At 36.9% G+C, this 20,710-nt stretch overlaps 1 protein-coding gene across 2 annotated transcripts; it reads right to left on the bottom strand.

Moving 5' to 3' along the window:
- Positions 1-12,570: 12,570 nt before the first annotated feature.
- Positions 12,571-20,436, bottom strand: LOC107700865 (somatostatin receptor type 5-like). 2 transcript variants are annotated; one of them, XM_016502692.1, is made up of 3 exons: positions 20,242-20,436; positions 17,715-18,843; positions 12,571-12,942 (listed from the first exon to the last, which is right to left on the bottom strand). In XM_016502692.1, exons 2-3 carry the CDS (start codon positions 18,834-18,836, stop codon positions 12,820-12,822), a joined length of 1,245 nt encoding a protein of 414 aa, XP_016358178.1. In that variant the 5' UTR covers positions 18,837-18,843; positions 20,242-20,436; the 3' UTR covers positions 12,571-12,819. The 2 variants fall into 2 exon arrangements, with proteins under 2 accessions (XP_016358178.1, XP_016358179.1); XM_016502693.1 differs by having other exon boundaries at positions 12,865-13,163.
- Between the last annotated feature and the right edge of the window lie 274 nt (positions 20,437-20,710).

Below are 20,710 nucleotides of genomic sequence, written 5' to 3' on the forward strand. Positions count from 1 at the left end.
CAGAAATGTAAGTACACCTCACTCAGCTTTCCCCTTAAGTGTGATCGAGCACTTGTGTTTCCCTTATGAGGAGTGTGTTTGAATAATAATAGAGTTTTAATGAAGTAGCACACAGACGCACTCACCTTTTTCAAAGACAGAACAGTCGTGTTAAGGTACTGTAAGAACTATTTTTAGTATATATAATACCTACGTCATACTGGATTATTGATGCAACAGAAAATGAAAAATAACCCCAGGATCAACCCAAGTTCAAGAGGACCACGCAGTGCTAAACATGCATTAAAGGAATAGTTCATGCATTTAGACACATTTCTGAACCTGAAACTTTCTAAGAATATCCTGACAACTCTACTCAAAATAATAAAGGTGCATGTGGACTGGAGGTGTCAAGCTTCAAAATAACTAAACCAACCAGGAAATGCTATGCAAGAAACAACATACGGGCAAAGATAAAGTGTGCATCTGCAGTAGCTTCAGCTTGCGTGAGTGTATGTTTTGCATTCAAATGTTTGTTTAACCGATGGCATCACTAATTTCCATCCATTACCCAGAAATCCAAGCATTCAGGATGGGCTCTTGCTGTGTCTGCTTCTAATCTACCTCAGTAAATCCAATCCAAATGCTGTAATGTCTTTACCGATGAGAAGTGGAGAGACAAAAATGAGGGGAAACATGGTGAAAGCCTGAAGGATGAGGAAAGGTCTTAATTGCATTCCCTTTGTTCATGCAATACATTGTTCAATGGGCTATTTTGAAATGAATCAATGCATGCTTTCTAGAAAAACAAAACCTTAGACTTTTCAAAATAAATCAGTGTAAATAAACTATAACCTCTATATGAGGGCATGGGACAATGCAAGGGACTGTAATATGATTTATTAGTCAAGTCACCTTTATTTCTATATAGTCCTTTACACAATAGGCTACAGATTGTTTCAAAACAGCTTCACAATAATAAACAGGAAAATAGCAATAATGGAAACTCAATTATGGTGACAACTGAGATTTTGCAAAGCAGCTCTAAAATAACAATAGTGTCATTATTTAGCTCTAGTCAATTCAATGTTGAATTAATTCGGTTCAATAATAAATTCTGTATTGTCTGTGTATGGCCTCTGAACATCATCAGGTCATTTCAGACTTTAAAGGAATACATTTTTGTCACCATGCATGTTACTTTATATCTGTATGAATTTCTTCCACACATTTAGATCTTGGGCACTAATTCATACTGCCAGGCTCCAAAAAATACAACACAACTGACTTAGAAGTAATCTATTTGTATCGTGCAATGTCTATACCAATTCTTCTGAAGCCATGCAATTTGACATTCATCATCCATTCTTCCTAACAGCTCCTTTTGTGTTTTATTAAATAAAGAAAAATGAAAACTAATCCTTAAATATGACTGAAGAGCTGCGAACACTTCCCCTGATTTCGTTTTTTTTTTTTTTTGTCTGGTGAACGCGTTAAACTCTAATTATCATTCTGTTCAAGAACACCAAACAGCAAAAGATGAAATGCTCAGAATTGTTCGTTCTGTTTCCTACTTTGGCTCAATGTGATACCAGAGTCGTACTGACCCTGCATGAGAAAGAATCGCAGGTCATGTGGAGGGGATGAGGGGTGTGCGCACTGAAGAGATACGTCAAAATGACAAGGAAAGAAGAACAAAACGTACTTACAACACGAGGTCATTCGCATAGGTACAGTATTTGTGCAGTTTTCATAGTTTAGAAAGCTGGTCATGTTAATACTGTACATATCAGCATGGGTAGACATAATGATTTGGGGGCCCTAAGCAAATTCCAGGTATGGGGCCCCAACACAGAACGATGTGCTCTTTTACACCTAACCCTAATTTTGCTCGCTTGCTCTCATAGTTTATTTATCCCTTAACAACCAGTAAATAATTAGTCAACCTGATGCTGTTCTAAAGCCGTATTAGGCTGCCTTCTTTTTTTTTCGGATCACAAAAGAAGATTTTTTTTTTCACTTTTTTTTTTGCACTTATCCATTTAATAAATTTGAACCTTTTTACAAACAAAAAGTTTCTCTATGCAACTCGTTCCATATTCCAAGTGTTCTGAAGGCATATTGTAGGGTTTGTCTAGAAATAAATTGAAAATGTAATCTATTATTAAGCGAAAATCTCCAGTCATAAAATCTGTGCATTTATACGAGTGCAGGGCGGTTCGCACTGGAAAAGCACACAGATGTTGGAAAAGCACACAAACGAGTCATTTTGAAATAGTAAGAGAAATAAAATTATGACCTGAACCTAGGGTGGCCATATGTGCCATTCATACTGGACATGTCCTGGCCAGGATTTTTATATTGCCTAAAACATCCAAAGTAGTTTGACCAATAACATGCAGGTATTGTATATAATTGACCAATCGTGGCATGTGAGAAGGTAAGATCTACAAAGAACGACCAAAGCAATGCAAATAAGCACACGTGTTTGTTTGTTCGTTCGACTTGTACGCACTGATCATTGAATGACACCAAAGTACCTCGAGAGCGATTCGAAAGCATAAGGAGCTGTCTGCTCTGCTCTCTATAGCTCTCGTGAATGTCATACAACAATCTATCAACCTGGATATTTTAGACAATATAGAAATCCTGGCAAGGACACGTCTCGTTAAAATGGCCCATATGGTCACCCTAACTGAACCACAATACCTTCTTTACTGAGGTGAAAATATCTGTTCTGAGACAGAATGCATGCAAAGAGCGCCCCCTCATATAATCACTAAAAGCTATCACACACTTCAGATCATTGGATCTCACCACATTCCGTTAATAAGCTCCCTACACTGCACAATGAATCTGTTATTTACATCATATCTACACTTTGTTGTAATGAGAGGATTCGCAAGCTTTTTAGTCAGCGTTTTGAGCGGTGACTGGATTCTAACATAAACACTTCTGCTCACAGATATGCCTGTGATTGGCTGCATTGCTCAACGCTGCAAATATGTTTCGCTAGTATCAGATGGGGCCCCCTGATTCCCCGGGGCCCTATAGCGGCCACTTCACCCGCTAAAATGTTAAGTCCGCCCCTGCATATTAGTGTCTATTTAAACGTACTCAAAGTACTGTAGGCTTGGTCTCACGAACAGGACAGTGCTGTTGTACAGCGCATGCCTCCAGCCGTGCTTAATGGTCAAAGAAAAATACTTTTAAAGACTTGTGCACTCAACTATATGCAAAACGGAGCAGGATGCAAACCACAAAGTTGGTATGTATAACGTCATCATTGAGCAACAATTACATTTTCTCTCTCTACATCCCACTCATTCTTTCCGCCTAATATAATTACAATCAATTTAGCATCTGTGGGCGGGCGACTCGGGAGGGACGTGAATCTTGCTTTAGCTTGCACCTTTTAAAATATCAGAGAAATATTAAAGATCACAGTGTGAGACAGGTGCAGACACCCACACAGATAAACATATACGCTGCTTTCTTTCTGGATGTTTACGTGTCTGGTCTGAGGAGCTTATAATGAATCTCCCGCGGCTCTAGTTGGCCACTTCCGCCGAGCGTCCCAGAATTCAATCTGACAGGGTGCCCTGAAGCGCTGTCCTAAACGAGACTATACCATCCTGTTTTGTTTCAGATCAGGTGTAGGTTTTTTCTAATGGTGGTTTAGATCAGGACTCGGATTTGGATGCTGGTCCAGGATCAGAGGAAAAGGGAGCCGGCCTCCCGCGGTGCCCTGAAAAGGTCACAGAGTTAGGGGTCTTTGTTTTCATCACCATCAGGGTGATTTATTTATATATTTATTATTGATTTCTGCATAAATTCTAAATATTATGTTTATCTGTTTATGTAAATTGTTATAGCTAATTTCTCTGGCACAAAATGTTAATTTGTGTCTAGATTTGTCAATGTATATTACTTACTAAGTTTTGACATTATGCCACATTATTTGTGTATCTTTTGGATTGGGGTGTATATTGACACATATTGAATGATAGGCAATGAAAACCCATTTTGTGAGAAAACAGAAGCACCCTAAAACAGCCACATTTTCTCTGTAGCTCTCAGTGATTTGCATATAATTTAACACTTTGCAATTACTTAGTGTTTTGAAATATGGCTCACAGTTAGTACTGTTTTTTCCAGCTCTACACTCATCCATGGACAAAAACCCCATCCAAAATCAAATGCAGCCACCCGTGTCTCCATGTTTTCCAAGTTTCTGTTGGCAATGACGCATAATTGTTGCTGAATGTTAGTTTTATAAAAACACAGACTCTTCTGGGGCCCAGTGTTAAGTGTGAATGTATGTGTCTGTTTGGATTAGCTTTGATTAAGCAAACAGTGTCTTGCGAAAGTTTGAGTCCCAGTTGTTTAAAATAATATTTCTCGGGTTCCTTGTACTACCAGAGTACATTTAGTTTTTGCTACTGAGAGGGACAAACTGTACAGTGTTTATGTAAATAAAAAAACAAAACAAAACAAAAAAGAATTTCAAAAGTGAGAGTTTGCACAATTAAGGATTTGCAGCTATTGAGTATAAATTTGAAAGTGTTTCCATTCAACAAATCTTCACCTCAGTGATCACTGAAACCTCAACCCAGTCAGCAGTAACGATCCTCCAGCATCAGACGATGCATTGGCAGAAAGAGTCTGTCGGCAGTGTGCAGAATGAGTAGCAATCAAATCAGCTTCAGGCTCTAGCAGACAGGAAACTCTGCATTAGAATGGAGGAGCGGTAGCTTTTTAATGAGGTTTCCAAGGTTGCTCATGTTGGGTTTCCAGTTTGGCAGCTTCATAAATTCTCAACTTCCCCCATGTCGGTTCCAGTGAGTCTGGATTCTGGTGCCTTGACCTTCAGAACGGCCCCAAAATGAAAGGTGTAAAAAAAAGATCTCGCAGAAGCACTTCAGGTGTATCAAGGGTGATTTGTTTAGCTGGCAGTAGTTCCAGTTTCCCATGCAGGAGGATATTCATCAAAAGCAGTCGGAACAGAAGCGAACAAGGCATTATCGGTCGTTGGTAGAATGAAGAATCTATCAGAGCAGGGACTTATTAGAGCAGGAGCAATGGTGTGAACGGCCTTCATTTATTCTAAAGAATGCTGGATATCAGTAAGCTTACTAAAACATTGGGAATCTTTACTCTTTGTAGCCTCCCCTGAAATTTGTGCGCAAAGCGGTTGTGTAAGTTCACTGAGATTTTCATTTAAGCCAAAAATTCTAGCAGAAAGATCTCATGGTTATAAATCATGTCAACACAGGGATTTCTGAACTACGTCCACTGGTACAACGAACATCCCACCAACATTAATGCATCACCTCTAGTTTCTCTGGGGTGTTGCAGTCCTCCTCTTTGTGCCAGAAGTTGAAGTTCCTCACCCGGCACCAATGAATATTCCTCCTCAGAGCAGCAATGATATGTCCAGATATTGCTCAAGACCTAAGTGTTTGGAGAATGTCTCGAAGTTACTGCCAGACATCTGTGGAAATCATTTGAAGTCTTTATATCAGTCGTAGCTATCTATCTTGATTCAGCTTAATTTTGTACCTTTACATTTTATACAAATCTGCATATAAATGAGGTTTTTCTACTTTACAATAGCCTTGTACAAAAACCTTGTAACATTTGTGTAAAATGGCATGAAAAAGGCATAAAATTAAGGAAATTATACTTTATGATACTGGTGTTCCCAGCATGTATTTTTTGCTGCCTGTTTTGTTTATACCGTTTTCATTGCCGATGCTGTTGTGAAGTTTAGCTGTTGCCAGGTTTTGGCATTTGTTTTCTATTCAGAGTGTTAGTGCTTAAAAAAATAGCCAACAAATTAATTGGCGTTTTTAGTACCAAGTGTTGAGGTGTGTGTGAGTGCATGAGTACATATTGTTCACTTAAATAGGTTATTTTAAATGTCACTGCATCACATCTATACGGCTTTAACAGAGTTACTCAGTATTAGGGCTGCACGATTATGACAAAAATCATCATTGTCGATTATTCCCTTGAAATTGTAATTGCGATTATTAATTACGATTATCACAATTTACATTGAATGATGTTTATACCATTGTTTGATGCAACTGCATGCCGTATTTTTATATGAAAATAAACAAGCTGAAAACACTCTGACTGAAAAACCTTTAGTGCTTTTCTATAGTATTAAGCCTCAAATGTCAACTATACATCGGATTGGTTTCTTCTTTAAATTATAAAAATATGAATGGTATTATATAATGTTATACTAAAACTAAAACAATGGAAAAACCCTTAAGATAACATGTAGAAAGAAAAAAAACTTATCTTAAGCGTGCAGAATAACATAAGTGGACTTTGAACAATTAATTGCCGCTTTGAATGATTACGTAATTGTGGAATCCATAATTGTAATCGCGATTAGAAATTGGATTAATTGTGCAGCCCTACTCAGTGTTCAGTATTGTTCTTAACCACCATAGACAATAAGTATGTGCTTACATTCTTTGCATCTTGTATTAGTTATTAGTCATTTTGAGATTATAAAAGTGTTTGATGTCTCATTATAGATACTTCAGATCAGTGTGTCTGTGTTCTTTAACACAGAATAGCCCAGATGGTTTTCTGAAGAACTACAGAATAAAATGTTCTTAATGGAAAACTCTCCCATGATACCAGGCTATAAAACACTTATTTTGAACAGGAAGCCACAAGTGTCCCTTTTAAAATATATTTTTTATGACACTATGTGTATATTATTTGCTGTTTCTGAGATACACTGGGCTCTTAATCCTGTTTGCCATGATGCTATAGCATTTGTCTTTTTCTAATTCCATGCCCTAAATTGTATCTGGTTTATTAGTTTGTGGGGGCTTTCTTTCCCATGTTATTGCCTGTCGGATCTAAACCTAAGATTTGTTGCCGTCAAGCTGGAAAATGGTACGCCTGTCTGATGAGAAGGATGCTTTATTACTTTGCATCTTTGTTTACTTCTGCTATATTCATGATTTGAAGTCGATGACAATCCTGGAGCATTTGCAGCCTCTGCTGTTTGACACAAAATGACTTCTCAGATAAGTGTAGCCTATACTGTTGCAGAGAGAGTTCAGCCTGAGATGACAATGTGAAAGTGGATTGAAAACGAAGACACAAAGAGTCTTTTTATCCTCCCCAGGCGGCTGAATGCGGAACGAGGGAATGTAAAGCGGGGATTGATTTAGGAACAGAAAAAACTAAAACAGGAGGGAGGCAGTGTAATGGAATCACAGGTTGAAAACCTGATTGAGGTGGCAAGTGGAGGTAGAGTGAGAAAAGATGGGAAACTGAAGAATGAGGATGACACATGATATCTGAACCGAAAGCAGTTCATACACAAGGACTCAACCAATAACAGAAACAAGACCAGGAGACCGTTTTTATTTAAAACATTGAACTGTTTTAATTGGTCCTTTATGATGTGATGTTGCCCCTGGTAATAGGACTAAATTTGGCTTGACGCAGCAAAATGCAACAGCGATCACAAACGTAAGAGCTGCATTACATTACAAAAACTGCCATTTTAGTTTATGCTTAGTTTCTACTCCTCCCTTTTCTCCTTATATGGTTCTGAGCGCTGCACGTCCAAATAAATGACAAGATCGGCAGGTGAAAAAGAGGAAGATTTTCTGTGAGTAATCGCATAAATTTGACAGTTTCTTTATTTTGTGCTATTTTACACCTTCAGAAAGCTTGCAATGCATCGCTGGAAACATATGGATGTCTTTTAAGGAACTTGTATCCTTTTTTCGGCTTGACAGCAGTGGTGTAACTAACTCGTGGATTTTTCTCAGTATCCGTACACACTTAAACAACAACATTAAAAGACTAAAATAAATGATGAAAATGTCTGATTTTACTGTTTTATACTCTCATCCTACCCTTAAGCTCTCACTCCGGAGGGTAAACCCTTTGAAGGGATTAGCATACTATCATACACTATAAGTGTGAACAGTATGCTTATTGTCTGCTATGTATAAAGCATGTACACTATAAATAGCATCCACCTTTTCGAGCGTGAATAGCCGCTACCCATTTACAGTAAATGACATTTTCAGAGCTTCAGTCATAAAATCAGGTTAACGGTATCATTACACACTAAAATTAGTTTTATTAAGCAAAATATAACCCTTTAGGACAAAGAAAATCAAGGTGCAAGACTAATGTTTTGTTAAATTTCTCTAGAGATGGTGTTAATTAAGAAGAGCCGACAAAAACATTTTTTATTGTTAATGAAAAGATACCTGGAGACCACTAAGTTGGTCGAGATTGTAAACACACAATTACACTGTTACATTTTCATGTAAGTTCATTAATGTGAACTATAAGGATATTTAGGCCCTGAATTAATGGTTTTTGCATTGGGGCCTGTGCAACACCATTGGCCTTTGGATTCTAGTCATTTATATTTTCATGTCTTAGCAGCTAATAATTAAAATGGGTGAGAACCATGTTCTTCATCAAGTGTGAAGGACCCAATAATAACCACACTGTAAAAAATGACAATTTAACGGTAAAAGACTGTAAAAATGCTACAGTAAAAACCTGTTAAATGGTTAACGGTAAATTCCCCTACTATATACGGTGAAAAACTGTATTGGACATTACATGTAATTTTACGGTAGTATACTGTTTTTGGAAGTGAAAAAGACTGTATAATTTACAGTGAATAACCGTAAATTGACATTCCCAGAATTCCCTGCGTTACATTTCAAATTTGATGTTTTTTTTTTATTGAAATAACTGTTTCTTCTTAGTTTTTTCTTATCAGTTTTGTATATTAGGGTTGTATGTTACACCTAATGTTGTTAAATGAACGTTTATTGCATTATTTCAGTTTCATGTGTGTTACCATGATGGTGTTTAGTGTTTGTGTGAATGACACTGTGAACCTTCTATATGTTATTATTTAAAAGATGCTTGTAATGGGCTTTGGCTCATCATGTGATTTTCTCATCATCACCTACATTTGGTGGTTCCCAGTGTATTACAAAGGTACAAAACAGATTTCAGTACTTCAATAGGTTGGTATATTAACATTATTTCTGTTAATGAAATTACGGTATTTAACTGTAAATTTAAGTTAAAACCTAAAATGTTGCTACCATATTGTTTACAGTAAAATTTCGGCAACCACAGCTGCCAGTTTTATACCGTAAATTTTACAGAACCTTTTTACAGTGCAAATTCAAAGACTGATCATATGATTGACATTTTGTTTTCTCTTGCAGCAGATGTGTATGTACTTTCACTCATGAAGGTTTAGGATTGTCTATAAAGATTGATTAGTTGCATGACACTTTGAGGCTCAAAAGGTTATGCCGTCTTAGGCAATATGGCAGATTTTAAATTGCGTGCTTCGAGGTGGTCCTGCGCAAGCCAAGCAACTGTCTTTGAGATGAATGGAAAATGCTAACAGACTAACTCTCCAGATAATACAGACCTCCTTAAAGGTAGTGCCACATGGTTATTGCTAATTAAAGATGTATTTTGTTAAAATACTTGAGTAGCAGAAACAATACCTGACAAAACTCAAAAGTCTGCAATGGTACAGTGAATGCAACTCGGATTTCAGAGGGCTAAAAAACACTGACACTGACTGAAAAACACTATAGAGAATGAAAGACCAAAAACCAAGAGCAAATGGCTAATGAATACACTGTTTTATTTAGACAAAAACATAGTATATCTACAACTTGAATATTTGATTCTCACTTAATGAGGTCTGGTGATTGATTTCATAAGTAATAATGGCATCAGCTATTCAAGCGCACTCCTAAAGTCAGCAATTCAGCAATATGCCATCAATATAGATTTCTGATATTAAGTATTAACGTTTAAGAGTGCAATATATGATCTGAAGGGTCTCTTTCAGGAAGCTGTATATTTCATATATCTCCACTCTAAAAAAGGCTGGGTTGTTTCAACCCAACTTTGGGTCAAATATGGACTAACCCAACCATTGGGTTAAATTTTTACATTCAATTTTTAACCCAAAAGTTGGGTTAGTCCAAATTTGACCCAAAGTTGGGTTGAAATAACCCAGCATTTTTTAGTGTGTCCAATTAAAACTTTTTTTCTAAACATTTTCTTACACAGATGTCACAGGGGCCTGATAAGGATCGCGAAAAAAAAAAAAAAAAAGAATAATAAAAAGTGAGTAATCATTAAAAAGTAATATTAATACCAGCAACACTGCAGAACATGACATTTGCTCAGCATCTCTTCAGCACAGAGTGATTTGTTAATGCATCATTCACAGTTTCACAGTTGTGCCTAACAAGTCCAGAATCAAACAAGTCCTTGGGTTTAATAGAAGAATCTTAAGTATTGATCGTAAAGCTTGCTGACTGACAAGAACAGGCCTAACATATGCCTGCTGAATTACGAGTGTCATCAAAGTTTATATCAGAGGCACATTTAGCATTAACAAAGCAATGCACATTCTTTATAGCTTTTATGAACAGCTAAATACACATGCCGACACGCAGAACACTTTAACGCTGTCGCACAAGGAAGATCTTTGTAGCTAAGGCATTGAAGCCATTTCTAGAAACGTCCACCAATGGTAAGGAAGGGTGGCAGCGAACACTAGATGGGTTCATCCATCCCAAACCATTTTTTTCTTTTTTCTTTTCTGCAGATGAGACCATTTGTACATCAAACATCAATAGAAATGACTTAAGAAAGACAATGATAATGTTTGTTGGTGTGGTTTCCATTAACTTTACGATATCATTACATAGCGACATTATGTCAAAAAGTGTTCTTAAATATAAACCATATGAATACATACATTGCACTTAACAATGAAACACATGAACGGAAATAACCCTCAACAATAAACGACGAGGGGAAGAAGCTAAACAACAAAGAAAGCAAAAAACAGGTTGTGTCTCTAAGGCCTCCACCGACGCCTCGCATTTTCAAATGTCTGATAGTTTGATCTGGGACAAGAAAAGGCACTTTGCTACATTTGGCAGAGAGCAGAGGACCGTTTAAACACGTCGATACAGATCAGGAAACGCTATCTTGACCCTCATACTCGACAACCATTGAACACCACACCCACCCTAAAGTACTTTAAAATCCCAGTTTCCACAGATTCCCATCCCCTCTGACATGTGAAAAAGTTCAGTTGGCCAGGATCCTGACGTCCAGAAGCAATATTTCACTTCTCGCTCTACCTGTCAATGCAAGTCCCCAGATGAAGAAAAGGAAGTTTCTGCCCAGAGAAGAGGCGCTCCCAGTGTGTCGAGGGTCAACGGCTGCGCTCTGTGCATTCACTTGATACGTCCAACCATAACGGTGTTGAGTTGCTGACCTCCGGAAGAAGATATCTAAAAAAACAACTGGTTTGCCTGGCAGATGTTCAGTTGTCAATTAAAAACTTTGACCTACATACTGCAACCAAATTTTGCAAAAAAAAAAAAGATGCTCTGCAGTTCTAGCATTCATTTGGCAGAGATTAACAGAGAGAATCATTTACCGTGTTTTACACGCATCTCTCTCTGAAAACCTTTAGTATCACCGATACACTATTATAGTTTTTCGTAACATTTTGAATTAGATTCATTTTTTATATTTTCTGTTTTCATTTTAAGTTTAGTTCAAGTTTGAGTATTTTGATGTGTTTTTGGTCATTTTTATTTAAAAACATTTCTATATAGTTAAGTTATTATGTTATTAGCTTTAAGTTTTGCTTCTGTTTAGTTATATATTAGTACTTCAACTCAAACTAAATGAAAATTTTGCCATTGCAATAACATTAGTTATTTCAAGAAAATACGATTTTTACGGCCTTAATTTTAGTTAGCACTAATAACCCTGCTGATTTGGTAAACTGGTTTTATCTTGTAGTTGGAATAATTTTGATCTGTTTAAAAGGGAATTTTAATGATAACTGGGTGCCGATCGTATTAGAATGAGTTTCCAAGTATCACATCAAACTTCTTGGAGTTCTACTGCACTTTTCCACATTTAGACTGCTGAACTCCTGAAGGAACACAGCGTATTAGTCTGTGGTTGTGAAGGACACTGGGATACGCAGAGTTTTTTTGCAATCAGCTGTAGCAGGTACATATAATACATTTTCTGTGTGTGGGTGTTTCTTTTTTGTTCACTTCACATCAATCATTTGATTGTAGAGGAGAAAGAGAAAAGGTTACTTTGTGTTTCATGCAGGAAAATTGATTGAATGTTTCTGTTTTAAAGATTGTGTGTGTGTGTGTGTGAGTGAAAAGCAATATACCAATTGCATCTGAAGTCCTGTCTCTCTTCTAAATCCCTCTCCGGTTTCTTTTTCATCCTTTCTTAAAACTCTTTAAAAGTTGGGCCCAAAAGTCTGAGACCTCGTTGAAAATCTGGGATTCAAAATGTAATTTAAACCAGAAAGTGTTTGGATTGAAAAAAATTTAAAACAGATTTCAGACTCTGCATTACTCCTTTTTAGGTCATGCTGGAGAAAGTCAGGCTTTGCACTTAATCATTAAAGAAAAACTTAAAAATTGTTTTGCTAATATTATATTTATGTTGAAGGGATTGCATTAAATTCTAAAAATACAAAACAGATTTTCACTGGTGGCCTCAGACTCCAGGTTTTTAATAGTGTTTTACAAATTCACAAATAGTAATTCTTAACTGATTAAAATATTTTAAAGCATTTAAATTCAACAGAATTTTCCAGGCCGTTTTAAAATTCCTGATATTTCCAGGTTTCCATGTGCATGAAGACCCTGGTGTTTCCAGCACACACTGCACCCTCCACCCAAAACAAAGTATCCTGGCATTGTTCGGATGGGCCCTCACGACCCGCCGGGGTCACAGGTCACGGCTGAAGCTGGGCGTGGCGACAGCGGGCACCGGGTGGAGGCTGAGCTCTGCTGCGCGGGAGGGCGGAGTCACTGGCACACTCAGGGGCGTGGTTTGAGGCTCAGGCCACACCTTCCACAAAAAGCCAGAAGAAGAGACAGGCGGACAGACAGACAAATTGAAGGGATGAACGGAGAGACGATAAGACAAGAGAGCACAGGAAAGGAGACGAAATAAAGATGGAAACGACAGAAAGAGAGAAACAGTGTTTAGAGTGTGGACTGGCCAGTGATCTGGGGTCTTGCAGGCTGAGGCTTCTCAGACGCGCTCATGCAAGACTGTAACTGCAGATCCTGCAGAAACACAGAACAGGACAGACAGTGGCACCTCTGCACTGCTGTGTGTGTGTCGGTGATGCTGTTTTGAAGTTTACAAAAATAATGATGCAATAATGAAAATTCTGCCATTAGTTATTATATACCCAGTTTTTTCAGCATTTCTCTATTTGTGTTCCACTGAGAAAATAACAGCATACAGGTTTTAGAACAACATTGTGGTGAGTAAATAATGACAGAATTACATTTTTAGGTGAACTGTCCCTTTAAATTGCACTTGTAAAAATAGAAGCCTAACAAGCACAACATTCTGCCTTTCTATTTCCCAACATTTCCAGCCATTTTCATGTCTTTTTTTCTTTCTTCCTGTTTCTCATTCTGTAGAATAATATGTTCTTTCTGGTGCACAATGTGGCTTTAATTTAGCCTCTGAGATTCCCTGCTGGTACTCCTCAAAACTGAGAGAGAGACAGATGGAGAAAAATAACCCTTTTCCTCTGGAATGATACAGGAGATGGTGCTCGGAAGCGGGATCTGTAAACCTCAATTAAAACTGGCCTGCATTTCCACAGACTTCAGAGAGAAAATATTACATATATAACAAATAAAATTCATTGCACTATTTTCAACATAAGATACAGTATATATATATATATGAACTTAATTATAAATTATACAATATTATTATATTTAATGTAATGTTTTATGTATGTTTAATACATATATATATATATATATATATTATTTTAATATATATATTTTTTTTGTAAAACATATTTCTTTAGGATTTTTACTATGCATGCTATTTACTGTTTGACTATTTTATTTTTATTGTTTATTGTTCAAAGCCTGTTTCTTTATAATTAGCACTCATACTATTTTTTTTTTTGGTTTATTTTTTTCAGTAGGTAGTTTTCTAATAAAAATACCTAAAAAAACCACTAATACATATATATATATATATATATATATATATATATTATTTTAATATATATTTTTTTTTATAAATTAATTTAATTATACATTTATGTTCTTTAGATAATTTTTATTTTTTTAAATTTACAAATTACATTTATAGGTACATTTAAATTAATGAATGAATTAATTAAATTATTAATTTTAATATTATTTATAATATATATAATTTAATTTAATATATTTATTAGATATATTCAATTTATGATGTATTTGAATAAAACCATTTTATTTCACGAAAACAGGGAAAATAAAGTGGGCAAAGTAGCTGTGTAGTGTAACAAAAATTGTCACAAATTGTCCATTAGCTGAATCTAATAATGCTTCCAGTGTGTACTTTTTTTAAATAATGAGAGTGATCTACTTTTTGTTTTGTGCCAGAGAGATTTGTTGTTCTGAAAACTTCAAGTGGTAATGCTTGGTTCTCGGTTCAAGACCAGCAGGTTTAAAGAGCCATTTCTAGGCCAGTTTTTTTTTTTTTTTTTTTTTTCTGTCGGTGAAAAAGGGCTAAAAGAGAGACAGCGAATGTGTGTTTTGTGTCTCCAGCAATCAGATTGAGTATCAGTCAAAGCAGGGAAAGCCAGTCTGCCACAGAGAGACATTAGAGCTGATATCAATTCTGCGGATGGAGTAATGGCTTAAAGAGACTGGCTTTTTCCCTTGATCCTACATCAGATGCTGTAATATCCATCAAAAGCAAGGAATTCTTCAGTCATACAGATCTGATTCAGTCTCTAGAGCCGTACGGCTCTGATTTCCCCACGGAATGAACTATGGGGTCGTCTGATCTCACTCCCGGAAGGACACTCTTATAATACACTCACATTTGTGCACACACACATACCTACACTCCCTTATGGTCCACTTGGTCAAGCTGAACCACAACACAGTGAAATAAATTTCATCATCTCTTCTACTATAGGGCTAAACAATATAATAAAATAGAACTGGTAAAAATGGGTATGTATATTGATGATTTCAACAACTTCAAGTGTGCCAATTACAACTTAAAGTCATAAAAATCATTTTTAATAAAGTTACACTATTCTGAGTTTTTTTTTTTTTTTCATAATATATTGTTACGCTGTCTGAAGAATTATCTCTTGGCTCCAAATTAAAAAACATAATAATTCGAATGATTTTCAAAATCCCAAAATATAGGTGATGTCAAATAGCTATGTGGTAATATTTAACATGGTTGTTTAATAAATCAATTATTTATTTGATAAATTTTTGCCAAAAATATCTATATTTCTGGTCAAAATTTGACTATTTTGACAATTGTTTGACTTTTTTCTGCATAGAAGAATAGGTGTAAACATTAAAAAAATACATATGAATGTATTAATGACAAAAACTCTTTTGTGTCATTGTGATTTAAAATTAATCATTGATGTAAGATTTTGGTCATACTGTCGCTCAGCCCTTTTTTTCCCTTTCTTTTTTTTTTCTGCTTCTTTCACTCACAAACACACACAGATGCTAATATACATGGACATTGGGAATGTTTATTGGGAACATATGAGTAGAGTTGTCCCTAAGGGCACTAAGGGGGTTAGGACTGATGGACAGGAAGACACAAACACACACGCAAACACACACACACACAATCTCTCTCTCTCTCTCTCACACTCCATTTGCTGCTCAGTAAATCAATTTCACTGAGATTGTCTCTTTGGGGAGGGAGGAAGGAGCAACATGTTGGCAGCTGTATTGAATGTAAAATTCTCAGCATGTTTGTAATCTACTGAGAGTTCATGAACACACCAGCAAAGGGCTAAAAACCAACTGGCCCTAACTGTACCGTTTGTTTTTCTTCTTCTAGAAAACAGTTTAGAGGAATAGTTTACCAAAAAGTAACATGTAATAACATCTAATATAACAATAATAACATCTGTCAACCTTTACTCACCCTCATGTTGCTCCAAACCCTTCAGTGGAACACAAAACATAATGTCATAATATTCAAAATGTTAAAGGGGTCATATGATGCGATTTCAAATTTTCCTTTCTCTTTGGAGTGTTACAAGCTCTTGGTGCAGTGTTTTTTTAACCTTAAACCGCATAAACACATTTCATTACATCAAATACACAAAATAATGTTCTTTTTAGCAGCATCATATGACCCCTTTAAGATAGACTTTTGAATGCTATCAAGTCGATCATATGACTTAAATCCTTTAAGTCTTCTGAATTGTTCTGGTTGTCCTTTTTGTTCATATGCATTGATTGTTAGAAGAGAGCATAATGTGAAAACTCTGCTAAACATCTATTTTTTTTCCACAAAAGAAAGTCAGTCAGGTGAGCAAATGCTTACAGGATTTTCATTTTTTAGGGTGAACTGTGCCTTAAATAAATTTAGAGAACATTCAGCAACACTTTATAATAAGGTCCCATTAGTTAGCATGAGTTAATGCATTAACTAACAATGAGCAAATCTTTAACATTAGCTGTTTAAAATTCTCCTTTATTTCATGTTAGCGCAGGTCAGTTAAATAGTATTAATGTATACAACTTTTGATTTTAATAATGAATTAATAAATGTTGAAATTAACATTAATATAAATAAATGCTTCAGAAGTAATTTTCATTGTTAGTCAATGTAGCAAATGGAACCTTATTTTAAATGTTACTAAGCTTTTATGATATAAAACATTCAACGTATCAGACGTATGCAAAGAACAGAATGTCTAAAGGTATGTTTACACAGCCACAAAATGGAAAAGTTTTTACTTATCATTTTTTAAAAGTTTCGCATATAGACGACAACGTTGTTAAAATGGTCAACTTTCTCAAAGATCAACAAAAATGACTATAAATGCTGCATTATGCATGCCAGGCCAGTAGTTCTCTTGTCACTTTGTAAATAAACACTATGCGACTATGCACGCATTCTTCTACAGAGTGGTGAATACAAATGCTGTTTTGGTTGTCAAGTACCGAACACGAAATACGCATGCGCATGACGTCACCATTTTCACAAATTAGCATTTTTGTAGTTTACGCAATAATACAATTGTTTTCAAAAACTTGCACTTTGAAACCCATTTTCAAAAGTTTACAGACATACAAAACGCTGTTGTCGTGTAAATGAACTACAAAAACGCATAAAAAGTTTTCTGTATTTAGTTGAAAACGGTGAATGTCCCCAAGACTAAAAATATTAACACTTTAGCAATATAAACTAGGACTGGCAACATTAATGCGCTAACGAATGTGATTAATTAAAAATGCATTATGCGTTAAAATAATCTATAATAATGAAAACACCCGTAACCCTGGTAGGCAGAAATTTCTATTTTAAAAGAAAATCAGATGGCACTGTAAATAAACGTAAAGTTGTGTGCATACATCGCGTTTTGAAGTACCATTTAAAGCTTATCGAGTTTGAAGTATAGTTTGAGCAAGCCGACGATGAATAAATGGTGTGTTTAATTTCACGTTAAGTTTGCGATTAATCGCACAGAATTGGGTGCGATTAATCGCAATTAATTGTTAAAATCTTTTTATCTATTGACAGCCCCAAAATAAACATTCAACAGCTTCATTAAACACATGTAAAATATATGAAATGTGCTTTCAGAGTGACTGTACCTGGCTGCCCTGTACGTGTCCATTAAAGTCATTGTTCTGAGGCGTCAGGAAGGTATCGTGGGTCGTCGTTTTCTCCGTCCGCGGCACACTGGGATCTCCATCCTCCACGCCATTTGCCTTGCGCACACACAGCACCTTCCGGAAACTCTGCTTGAAGTTGTCGGACAAGAACCCGTAGAGCAGCGGATTGGCGCAGCTGTTGGCATACGATAGGATGACGGCGAAAAAATACACCCCTGCCATCACGCTGTTCTCCGGGAGTATGAACACTAGGTTTACGATGTTGATGATGTAGAACGGCAGCCAGCAGAGGACAAACACTACCACGATCACCACTACCATGCGGGTCACCTTCCGCTCGGAGCGTCTGCGCTTCGTAAATCCCGCCCGTGCACCGGACGACTTCACCTTGACTACGATGAGCAGGTAACACATGCAGATGACCAGCAGGGGGCCGAAGAATCCGAGCGTTGCGGTGTAAAGAATGAATGCCATCGACCAAACGTCTCGTGGTTCCGGCCAACTCATGTTGCATGAGTTAAACATGTCCTGAACGTCAGAGAATATCACCACGGGGAGCACAACGATGAAGGAAAACGCCCACACCGCTGCGCTAACTGCTTTAGCTACTCGTGGTCGGCGCCAACTAGTGGAGCGGATAGGATGCACTACTGCTAAATAGCGATCAATACTCATCACTGTCAAACAGAAGATGCTTGTGAATTGATTTAACGAGTCTGCCGTCATGACGACGCGACACAGGAATGAGCCAAACGGCCAGTAGGAAAGTACGTTTTGCGTCGTAAGGAACGGAAGGCCCAAAATATACAGCTCATCGGCCACGGCCAAGTTTAAAATGTAAATGTTTGTAACTGTTTTCATTTTAGCATAGCGCAAAACTACGTAGATAGCCAGAGTGTTGCCAGTGAGTCCAACGATGAACACGGTGAATGATATGACCGCAGTAACCATCGTGCTGCTCCCTTGAAACGGCATGCTTTGATCGGACACATTGCCAGTGTAATTCCCAACTGGACTTCCTGAAAATCCCAGTCCAAAGGAGGAGGAGTTATAATCCCCTGGGATTGTCCCCACCCACCCGGATTGGTTTAATGACTCCATTCTGGATCTGGAATGGACAGAAAGATAAAAAAGTGTCAGAAATTAGTGTCGAGGTAAGGATGAGTGAGCGAGAGAGAGTATAAAGCAGCAATGAATCCATAAAAGCTCAGTGGAAAGGTACATAGTTTCTCTTTATGCGTGTATGTGTTTGTCAGAGGGAGAGAATATGGCTTGTGTACATTTAATGTGCTTGAGATGGCTTGTTTTACAGTGAGAGATCAGAGAGACTGATGATCACACCTCAGCTATAAAGATCAGAGCCAAAACAGAAACCCACACAAGGAGACTGAAGTGACACAACGCACACATGCATATCTCTCTGTCGCTTTCTGTCTCCTGTTTCATGTATCTCCTCAGTGTTGCATAGTGGCACAGTACGTTCATGCATTAAAAACTATATTAAAAAGCCTGGTTTAAAAAACACTATATTTGACATCTACTGAACCAAATACGTTTTTTTTTTCCAAGCTTTTGAACTAAAGAGGCAAAACACAGTTAACTATGGCAACAAATGCAATGAAAAAAAATGCCTTACATTTTTTTTATTGGATTTTGATATCCAATAAAAACCTTAATATTGATATCTATATTAAGTCTAGCGATCAATTTTCACAGTCAGCTTTCTCTAAATTTGAGCACAATTCACCCAAAACCGACTGTCAGCACAGCTCATAATCTAAGAGAGCTCATTTGATTTCAGTTAACCTAAAACTAAATTGTATGTGTGCCTGTTTTCCCTTTCATTGTATAGAGTACTGTCACATCTCAGTAGCTGCAGGGTTTTGAATCAACATCTAGTTCAAAACTATTACATAGTTTCTGTAAATTCTCACCTCCAAACCATATAATAGTTTTTAACACAATAAAATTACAATGATATGCAACTAAATAATGAAAGTATATGCTAACCATAAGTTTGAACTGTGTTCGAGGCAAAGTTGGGGCAACTTGTCACATATGTATACATTTATACAGTTTTTTTGTTGTTGTTTTTTTTACAATATTTTTTGGCCATAACAATGGTTTGAGATTTCTGTACGCACTTCACTGCTGGTCCATGCAACTCACAGCATTTACCCGCAGAATAAACGCACTGGCGCTGAAGATGCGTTGAGGGTCTCGACTGATTTACTAAAAAGCACTATCTGCTCTCACCTGGGATGACATTAAAACGTAGTACGCTTAAACAAAGCACCAGGGCATTACAAGTGCATTATTGGGCAATTCTAAAAAAAATATATATATATAAGATTTTCTTATTTTGCGCAACGTCCCATACGATCAGTCCTGAAGCAAGTTAAAATATATATCCTTTTATATACAAGATGGCTACTACAAGATTCCTTAACTTAGATGGAATGTTGACTAAAGTAATATAAATCAATAAACAGTAAACTGTGCTTACCTGAGTATGTATCAGTGAGACGCAGGAAGGTGTGAAACACCCCTCGAAGTAGATGAGACGAGTAGATAAATGTAAAAAACACCGGAAAACATAGTGCAGGTTAAATCTGTCAGCAGCGGTATCTGAATTATAGCTTGAGGACAGCCTTTTGCGTGCGCGCTCTCACACCAGTGTGCAGCCTCGCGACAGGTGATGGCATCTGCTGCCCGTTAAACCTGGAGAGAGAGAGAGAGAGAGAGAGAGAGAGAGAGAGAGAGAGAGGCCTCATCCCACAGGGTAATAATTCTAGAGAGAGAGAGAGAGAGAGCCGTGCTCCAGTCACAACCGATCATCCCACAGGGTAATAATTCTAAAAATTAGAAAAATATCTGATTCTGCCAATTATATGGAGTTTGAAGGAAGGCGAGTTCTAATTGTAGTTTGTGCATATTCAAATTCCACATGCAACAGAGCCAATAAAGTTTATGCG

Source organism: Sinocyclocheilus anshuiensis, unplaced genomic scaffold, assembly GCF_001515605.1.
Source record: "Sinocyclocheilus anshuiensis isolate Anshui unplaced genomic scaffold, SAMN03320099.WGS_v1.1 scaffold1127, whole genome shotgun sequence".
Lineage (NCBI taxonomy): Eukaryota > Metazoa > Chordata > Actinopteri > Cypriniformes > Cyprinidae > Sinocyclocheilus > Sinocyclocheilus anshuiensis.

Excerpts from the sequence above, each read along its gene's own strand:
- LOC107700865 (XM_016502692.1), bottom strand. The coding sequence starts at position 18,836 with ATGGAGTCATTAAACCAATCCGGGTGGGTGGGGACAATCCCAGGGGAT. Across the intron at positions 12,943-17,714 it reads GACACGTACAGGGCAGCCAG|GTGTGGCCTGAGCCTCAAAC; the intron begins GTACAGTCACTC and ends TTTTTGTGGAAG.